This window comes from Stylophora pistillata, chromosome 5, assembly GCF_964205215.1.
Source record: "Stylophora pistillata chromosome 5, jaStyPist1.2, whole genome shotgun sequence".
In the NCBI taxonomy this organism is placed as follows: Eukaryota; Metazoa; Cnidaria; class Anthozoa; order Scleractinia; family Pocilloporidae; genus Stylophora; species Stylophora pistillata.
In genome coordinates, this window is record NC_142523.1 from 13275852 (window position 1) to 13285390 (window position 9539).

Here is a 9539-nt window from a genome sequence, read left to right on the forward strand (position 1 = left end):
ATTCGTTGAAGATGAATGTGTACAACGTGTACGGTATGTCATAAACATTTAGCTTTATCTTTATCAGTATTTCTAAGCACCCTATAGAACGCTCGCCACCTTTGAACCTTCACCAAGTGACGGAATGGCTGGTTGACTGACTCACCGATTCAGTGATTCATCGACTTACTAACTGAATGACTCAGTGACTCACTGACTCACTGACTCTCCAACTCATTGACTCACTCGCTCACTCACTCACTGACTCGCCGACTCACTGAATCCTGACTCACTTGCTCAAACGCTCACTCACACGCTCACTCACTCACTCGGTCACTCACCCCCTTGCTCACTCGCCCACTCACTCGCTCACTCACTCACTCACTCACTCACTCTCTGACGTACTGACTCACTGACTTTCTGACTCACTGACCCACCGACTCACTGACTCACTTGCTTACTCACCCACTGATTCACTTGCTTACTCACCCACTGACTCAATAGTTCACTCACTAACTCACTGACTAACTCACTGACCCACTGACTCACTGACTAATTAACTGACCCACTGACTTGCTAATTCAATGTCCCACTGACTCGCTGACTCACTCGCTCACTCACTCACTGACTCAATCACTCCCCCAGTCACTGAATCACTCATTGACTCACTGACCCACTGACCCACAGACTCACTGACATACTGACACACTGACACACTGACCTACTGACTCACTGACTCACTTGCTTACTCCCTCACTGACTCACTCACTGTCTCACTGACTCACTGGCTTACTAGCTCACTGACTCCCTGATTCAATCACTGATTCACTGACTCACTCACTGACGTACTGACTCACTGTCCTACTGACTTGCTAACTCAATGACTCACTGAATGAAAGAATGAGTGAATAACCGACCGACGGTCTGACTAATTGTATCGAAACTGAATGACAATCTGACTGCTTAGTTGACTATTTGAAATTTGATAATAGCAAACTGTTTGTGGACTTCAAACAACAGCATATCAAAATAATTTAAAATAATGACAACTTTATATTTGTCTTTGACGACAGCCTACGACGTGGTATTTTTAGTCCGGCTAAATCGCGGTGCCTTTCCACGATATGAAGATATCTTCTCTAAGAATTCTCTGGCGTTCACAAACGCCTCGTCGAGGTTGCAATCCTTGGTAGGTTAACAGAGTTGTGTTATCATTTAACTCCCATGAGCGACTAAATATAAGACAGAATTCCTCTTTACAATATCAATACGATTTCAAGCTGACAAATAATGAGAATAAGGAAAAAACAAAATGAGGGGATTATCAGTTGATCTAATACTAAATTCTCTAAACTAACATCCGAAGAACTGTATTGTAGACAGTAAGGAAAATTATTACACGACTCGGGCAGTCAGAGGGCCAATAACTAAAATCAACCAATCAAAATGTTGTATTGCCGGTCAATATTCTCTCTGTATTGGACCGGGCACTGTCCCGAATGGTCCCGAATGATACCGTGCTTGTGTCCCTTTGAACTTCAATCGCATAATAAATCTCTTATACTGGAAGAATATCGGCCCTCGTTCTATTTTGTATGGACCTCGCTGCGCTCGGTCCGTACTGTCAAGACCTCGGGCCGATATTATCCCAGTACGGCCCTCGCGCTTGGTTAATAAGATATATTTACTAATGAGATTTTGGGAATGAAAGGGTTAAATTCGATAAAAATCCTTATTTAGTCTTTTTTTGGTTGTTGTTTTTAATCAAAATCTATTAAGGCTTAGTAGCTCGAAAGCTAAAATTTGGATCGAAAGACGTACCTTTGATATAAATCTTTGGCTGAGGTTATTTCGTCGTGTTCATTAGTTTGACACTTAATCTTTGAGAGTTTCTCTTCACCTAGCAGTATAAATGATACCGGGAGATTGTTAAGCAAACCTCTTATGGGGGGGTTATCCAATCATGACTTGTTCCATTCAGCAGGAGGAGATTGTTAAGCAAACCTCTTATGGGGGGGTTATCCAATCATGACTTGTTCCATTCAGCAGGAGGAGATTGTTAAGCAAACCTCTTATGGGGGGGTTATCCAATCGTGACTTGTTCCATTCAGCAGGAGGAGATTGTTAAGCAAACCTCTTATGGGGGGGTTATCCAATCGTGACTTGTTCCATTCAGCAGGAGGAGATTGTTGAGCAAACCTCTTATGGGGGGGGTTATCCAATCATGACTTGTTCCATTCAGCAGGAGGAGATTGTTAAGCAAACCTCTTATGGGGGGGTTATCCAATCATGACTTGTTCCATTCAGCAGGAGGAGAAGTAAGGGTACTATCTTCAAAAATCACTTTACGCTGTAGAAACTGATAAGCTCAGGTGGTAATGCCTATCATTCCGTTTGTTTCCTTTGTCGTTCATCTTTCGTTTCTTCTGAAATCTTGCAGCTTGTAGAGGAGATAACCAATCGAAAAATATGTGGTGTCTACAATGGAACTCTAATGTTTTTCAGGTAAAATATGTTACTTCTCTTCGTTCTGAAGGAGGGTTTGTTCTTCTAGTATGTATGTTATTTTGTTTTCATTCATGTGTAATCTTTTCTTACTGACATTGTCAAAGCTTATGGGGAAGTCAATAAGTTCTTAACTGTAGAAAATATGACTCCAACTAACCTTGCTCTTCGTGGTTGCTATGTCTCCATTTTAAGTCGTACATACACGGAGCGTGGGACGACTATTTGTAGGGGTCAGAATATGCAAATCTGACACTAAATCGATGTAAACAAATTGGAGGCGGCGTGGCCGAGTGGTTAGGGTGCTGGATTTGTAATCAAGTGGCCTGGGTTCGAGTCCTTCACCCTCTACTCGCTGGATTTGTTGTCGGTTGCCCCAAGTTCAACTCATCGGCCGCGCTTTGTAAATAGCTTACCGGTCTGCATCTTACCAGTGGGGATTTTCATGCACTTTATGTTTAATTAAAATATTTGTTTGATTTATTATTTCGGCGCTTTTAGATATATATATTTATTAAAAACTGGATCATTGGATAATGCAATTCAAGACTTTTTATTGGCTCAACCATTATGGTATATGAGCCACTATAACAAAATCTAATTTCTGTACATTGTTAAATCCGGTTTCTTCTCACAAAATAAGGTCGAGGAGATTTGTCTAATATCTTGGGGGCGTTTTTTTTAATAAAACAATTATTCCACTTGCGCTTGTTGGATATGAGGTGATTATAGCGCTTTAGAAGTCAATAAATTATTATTGTTAATTATTATTGAACAAATTGACATGTAAACAGCAGACCTATTGATACCGGAAGGCCTCCAACGACTTACAGTAATTTACCAATTGAACTAACAAGCCAACTAGAAGCTGGTCACTAGCTTTCATATTCATTTCATAAAAAAAAAAGTTCACATTTATGATTTTTATATAACCAAACTCATTGATTCATCACTTCACGAGTTTCAGTCATTACGAACCAACATAATGACCTGGCTCCGGTTGTTCAAAGAGCGGATAACGCTATCCAACGGATAAATCACTATCCAGCGGATAAGTATTACCAAAACGTACTACGCTATCCACTAGATAGAGATTTATCCTTTTAGAGCGTTATCCATCCTTCGAACAACCGGGGCCTGCTAGATACCTCAGTTGGTAAAGCGCTGTTCCGCTATGGCATTAGTTTCTCTAATTGAACATATTATTTTCAGTTTCTCTCTTATGCAATAGACGCCCGTGTTCTAGAGAGCTACTGTCCTCCTCTGTCTCATGCTCGTGATAAGAGGAAAAACAATGTTTACCCAATATATTTCATTATCGGGTTACAAGAAATTCATCAGCTGTCCTATTCTATTTACGACTTGTGCATTGACAGGGTGGTTTAATCTTTGACTCAATACAATATCAAGCGGGAAAGTGTTGAGAATAAGGAAAGAAGAGAATCAGGGGATTATCAGTTGATCCAAAACCAAATTCTTAAACTAACATCATAAGAACTTTATGGAAGACAGTAAATAGAATTGCAAATGAGATCTTGGGAGTGAAAGGGGCTAAGGATCAACATGTTCCGTACTGTTTAGCAGAATATAAGACCATTCAAAGATTGATGTACCATCGAGGTTTTCTGTAATTGCCATCAGGTTTAATGAATGCAAACATACTGGGAGTCAATAGCTGTTTAAGTACGCAAATGTCAAATAAAAATGTTTCACAGTAGGTTTACCCTCTAGTGGGTAAAAGCCGTGGATAGTTTTCAGTCTTTTTCAAATGCGATCGGCCGTCTGGGAAACGAGAGATTGGGGAGAGTGAAACGAACAATTTCAAACAATGCTAACCTACGAACACCCGTGAATACATCAAAAGTAAGAAGTTATCTATGTTAGATGAATGATTGTATTAAAATTTTTTATATTTCATTTCATTTAGGCCCGACCACAATTCCAGTTACATAATAGGACACTATCACTTTCCGACAAGCTTTCAAAATATTGCGTACATCGCTGATAAGATGATAGGATTAACTCTTAATTTCTCTGCCGCGGAAGTTATGGCCGTTCACCAGTACGCAGGTAGGAAGATAATGGCTACTAATAAGGTGATCATTGTCAAGATCTTCGTTTCGGCCGTGTAGCCAAGTTATCCCTGTAGGCTTCATTTCAAATACATTAAAAGCTCATTTTTTTGTTTTCCTTGAGAAATCTCTCGACCTCGTGCGTAGCATGATATCATATTATGTCACTGTAAAACCAACTTCTTATCAAACTTGACAAACTTGAGAGAGTAACAAAAACTCTCCAGAGCGTAAAACTAGTGCATACAGTTTTTGTTCTGCTCACGTAAATGATAATTGACACCGCGAGTGTTTCTAGGGCTAATTATAACTCGAAAATTCATGAGGATATTCCCATGAAACATTCTGAGGATAAGTTTTAGTTAATGTGTTATTTAATTATCATCATTGATATAGTCCCTATTATCATTTTCCTTTTAAAATTTACAGCACAGTGTTATGGATTAAGCTCCTATGTTCGCGTATCAACATCTTTGTCGCGCGATTTTCACTACCCGACCACATATCGCAGGCAGGATGGATGCTAGAGTAATTGAGGGATATGTGAGTTTCTACTGCGCAAATCCGCCAAAGAAGAATTACACATGGGAAGTGGCGTATCTTAGCCCGGTTAGTGTAGTTTAATGTACCTTGATTAGGTCTTGCTTCTTATGTTTATATTTTGCGTTTCCAGGATTTTCGCAGCTTGTAGACTTGTTTTTTGATCCGATTAGTAAATCTGAGGCCACGGAGCAGTTTTCTTTTTAATTCGGACCACTAGAGCGCGTGAAATCAGCTAATCAGATTCGAGGACCACTGAGATGTTTGAGAAAACATAATATGTACTAAATAACTGAGAGAGAAGGTCGAACAGGAAAATATTTTGTTCGAGGTCAGGACTTCGAACCAAGTATTTTCCTGTCCGACCCTCCCTTTCTCAAGAAGTACATGATATGTTTTCTGTTGTTTGGTTTATTTTTATTCTTTGCTTATGTATTTTATTTCACCAATTACAATGATGTATCCAACATATCTTCGTGACAATCATATCCCTATGAATTGTTTGGCTGCTCCTTTAAAGGCGTTAAGCTGTTTTTTAACAGCATTCTTGTACATGCTGTCCGCTCTGCTAACGAACTCGTTAACGAACTCCTCTTTTGTCAGTCGCATAAGAACTTACTTTGATAAGTCAGGAACATTATGACCAGTTTTTAGCGGTCTACGCAAATTGGAGAATCTATCGTTTCCATTCTATCTCCATTTAGGACAACGAGACCGTGAGCAATTTCTCAACCGTCAGCAGGTCGACGTCTTGGTCATTGTCAGCTCGATTATTATCATATGGTCTTTACGTTGTGCAACTGGCGGTAAACACGCCGATGAGTCCTTTCCAAGCCGGTCATGCCATTGGATTCCTTGAGATCAAACCTGGTCCGTTGTATGTCTACATTGCCAAGGGTTACGATGCAATATACACTGAAAATACCATAATGACAGTGGATGGCAGTGAAACCTACGACCCTGATTTCTTTGCTGAGAAAGGTAACTTAGGTTTTTATAGGCTCATTCCGACTGATATTCACAAAATAAGGTACCCCAAGACCCATCATTAGATAAAATTATATAAAAGGTTCAAAGGATACAATACAAGAAACAAATACAAGTGTTTGCATGAGCATTCTTCTGAGCCGGCCATTAGAAAACGTGCTGCAACACCTTATTGGCGATATCGCCATGTTTAATATCAAAACAGTGTTTCCAATTGATAAGGTTTTCTAAATGAATTACATGTGAAAAAATATTACAGAAAACGCACTATACATCGATGATAATTTTTCTTGCCCCACAAAAAGTTTCTAAAAACCTCCGCTCTTGATATTCTTCCCCGTTGGAAAAAGCTCCTCCCCCTTCGGTTGGAGCCCACTTTATGAGGGTGAGCCGCTGCCGGGTCCATAGCATTACGTCTCACACCAGGTGAGGCAGAGGCCGGGGGGAACCTGGAGACGGTTTGATACCTCAAGCTCTAAAAGATCATATGAACTGCCTTCTGATACCAAATCAGAAATACTAGGCGTGTACTGCAAATCTTCAGTGCAAAAGAACTGAACGGTGCTTACTCAATGTACCATTTTCTCAATTAGGAAACTACACTGGAATGAATTTCACTTGGATCTGCTATGCACCAGATGAGAGTCCTGAGATTGATGACCCCAGTTCTCTGCCTGTGGTGTATCCTGACGGTACTTCGTCAGCCTCCACTGGATCTGGAGGCTGCTTTAATAAAGGACCCGGAAGATTGCCATTCAACGATACTTCTTTTACAATAACATTCGACAACAGTTTGATGGTGCGAGGATACACATATTACATAATCCTCAGAGTGGAGAAACGTCAACGGTTTGAAGTGAATTATCACATAACATCATTCAACAAACATGTGGCGAGAATAGGGGGGCTTATCAGCAAGAGGATGGTATCATGGGTTAATTGAAATCAAAATTAGCTTACTTTGGTCACTGCTGGCAAGGAATAGTACATACTAGCCTCCGGCCGACTCTTCGATCAGCACAGAGTACCTTGTTAAATTGGGGACCTGTCCAAAACGGCGTGACGGTGTGTATCGCACGAGTAGTGTCGTGTGTGATAACTGGTCTCTCGTCTTTGGTCACAGTACTCGAACAGTTTGAAAATCACTCGCCTCCGGTTCGTGGTTTACAAACTTTTCTCGTGTTCTTCTAACATCCCACGTGGTTTATTGCGCCGGTAAACCGATAGAAATTGCGGTCTCTTGCTTAACTCGACTATGCTTTACCATATTCATTTGTAAAATGATTTCTTGCTGCTTAGTACTTCCTACAGCTCCTTCCTCCAAAGCGAATTAAACAAATGTAAACATTTTTCGAGTGTTAGCCCTTCGTCGGACGAAGAGCTAACGCTCCGACGAAGGGCTTACGCTCGAAACGTCAGCTTTTGTAATCGTTACGGTGGCCAATTTACCACTTCAACTTTGTTGATATATCCAAATTATTTCGTTACTCCCACCGAAGCAGCCCCAAACAGTTTCTTTCTAAACTATCAGCCTTTATTCAATATATATATATATATATATTGCCGTTGCAATTGCGCATGCTCGCTGGTTTACTCTAGTTTGAGCACTCTGGCATGGCTTAGACGATACCACAAAGGTTGGGTCGTTTGGGGTGACCGTTTCGGTTCTCCCCCATCCTAGCATTAGCACTGCACTGATGAGGCCCAGAAGGCCGAAACAGTTATAAGCTTCTCGGCCTTTTAGCCTATGAAAATCAGTATTCTCTTTTTTCTTTTAGTTTTGATAATGGAAAGCCAGGAGAGCCAATTTAATGAGCAGTTCACCAGTACCACCGACGAAACCTGGGCGTCCGAGCTTGATGTCCCGGAGGCCTTAAAACTCCTTGAAAATAGTGGTGTGCGTTTTAGAGGCGTACCATTTATGGGCTCAGGGCAAACCAAGATCATCAAAGACCGGTCAGTGTATTTTTCCGTGGATACCTTGGTTACCTCCCAGACTATTTTGGAGAGCTTTGATGCCGCTGGCATTGACATTGATTCAATCGCCACAATCCAGAAGAAAAGTTCGAACAAGTCCTGGGTAGTCTCTTTTGTATCGCGAGCGGCGAAGGAGGCTGCTCTTGAAACCCCATACGTTGAGATCGAGGGGCTGAAAACCTTTCTTGGCGACTGCGAGAACCGTCTTGCAATTGTGAAAATATATGAGGCGCCAGCGGAGCTGCCGGACACGGCCTTAATTGGCCGCCTTAGCCACTATGGCCGTGTCCTCAGCTTCCGCCGTGATCTAATCGCGCAACATATCGAAAACGGAGTGCGAACGGCCAGAATGAATATCGCCCACAAGATCCCAAATACTATCCGCGTGGCCGGTGAGACGATACGTATCTGGTACCCGAACCAGCCTAAATCGTGTAGAAACTGCGGTGATGAGAGCCATTTGGCCAGGGAATGCTCAACAGTTCGTTGCTTTAACTGTGAGCGCCCTGGCCACCGTTCCGAAGATTGCGAGGAAGGGGCTAAATGTTCAGTTTGTTTGTCAGACGAACATCTCATTGACAGCTGCCCGTTCGTTCTCTTCAGCGCAAATATTGATGCCGGTGCGAAGGTAGAGAAAACGGAGGAACAGAAGAAAATGGAGCGGGATGAACGACTGAAACGCATGAAGGAAAAACGCGAAAAGGAAGACAAACGTAAACAGGACGAAGAGCGAAAGAAGCAAACGAAGGAAGAAAGGAAACAGCCCCCTGAGGGACGCGACGAGCGACAAAAGGACTCAGAAAGAAAAGACGAGCGAAGGCGGGATGAGCGAAGAGATGAACGGCGAGACGAGCGAGGGGATGAACGGCGAGATGAGCGAGGGAACGAACGGCGAGGTGACCGAAAGAATGATCGAAGAGATGAGCGGGAAGAGAGAAGAGGCGACCGTGACCGCTATCGCAAGCGCGATGACCGAGACAGATCTTCTCGCCGCGATTATTCAGATACTGATAGCGACGACGGATGGGAAAGAGTCAGGAGAAGGCGGTACAGATATTAATTTATCTATTAATTTGCTTATTTATTTATTAACCAAACTCGATGAGTAAGTTTAAAATAATTTCTCTAAATGTGCGAGGACTCGGGTCTTCTAGAAAAAGTAGGAAAATTATTCAAGAATTAAATTATTCAAAGTGTGACATATTCTTTTTACAAGAGACACATGTCTCATGTAAAAAACAAGCGGAGGAATTCGAAACACTCTGGCGCGGCAAATGTCTGTGGTCCTTCGGGACTGGCAGGTCTGCCGGTGTTGCCATCCTCTTTTCTCTAAACTTCCCTGGCAGAATTATCCGTTTTTTGACCGATTCCGAAGGAAGAATATTGAGCTTACTCATTGACTACTATAATTCTAAACTAAATTTAGTAAACATTTACTCTCCCAATACTATTTCGGATCATAAAAGTTTTTTCTCTTGT

General features: G+C 41.7%; 2 protein-coding genes across 2 annotated transcripts; both read left to right on the forward strand.

Annotated features, from left to right (window-relative positions):
• The first annotated feature begins 11 nt into the window (after nucleotides 1-11).
• Nucleotides 12-6062, forward strand: LOC148730367 (uncharacterized). Its single transcript, XM_088761782.1, has 6 exons — nucleotides 12-33; nucleotides 1053-1168; nucleotides 2420-2484; nucleotides 4412-4554; nucleotides 4986-5165; nucleotides 5801-6062. The coding sequence occupies exons 1-5, from the start codon at nucleotides 12-14 to the stop codon at nucleotides 5081-5083; spliced, it is 444 nt and encodes a 147-aa protein (XP_088617908.1). The 3' UTR covers nucleotides 5084-5165; nucleotides 5801-6062.
• Nucleotides 6063-6702: 640 nt separating this feature from the next.
• Nucleotides 6703-9121, forward strand: LOC148730368 (uncharacterized). Its single transcript, XM_088761490.1, has 2 exons — nucleotides 6703-7148; nucleotides 7862-9121. The coding sequence occupies exon 2, from the start codon at nucleotides 7870-7872 to the stop codon at nucleotides 9118-9120; it is 1251 nt and encodes a 416-aa protein (XP_088617616.1). The 5' UTR covers nucleotides 6703-7148; nucleotides 7862-7869; the 3' UTR covers nucleotide 9121.
• Nucleotides 9122-9539: the final 418 nt, after the last annotated feature.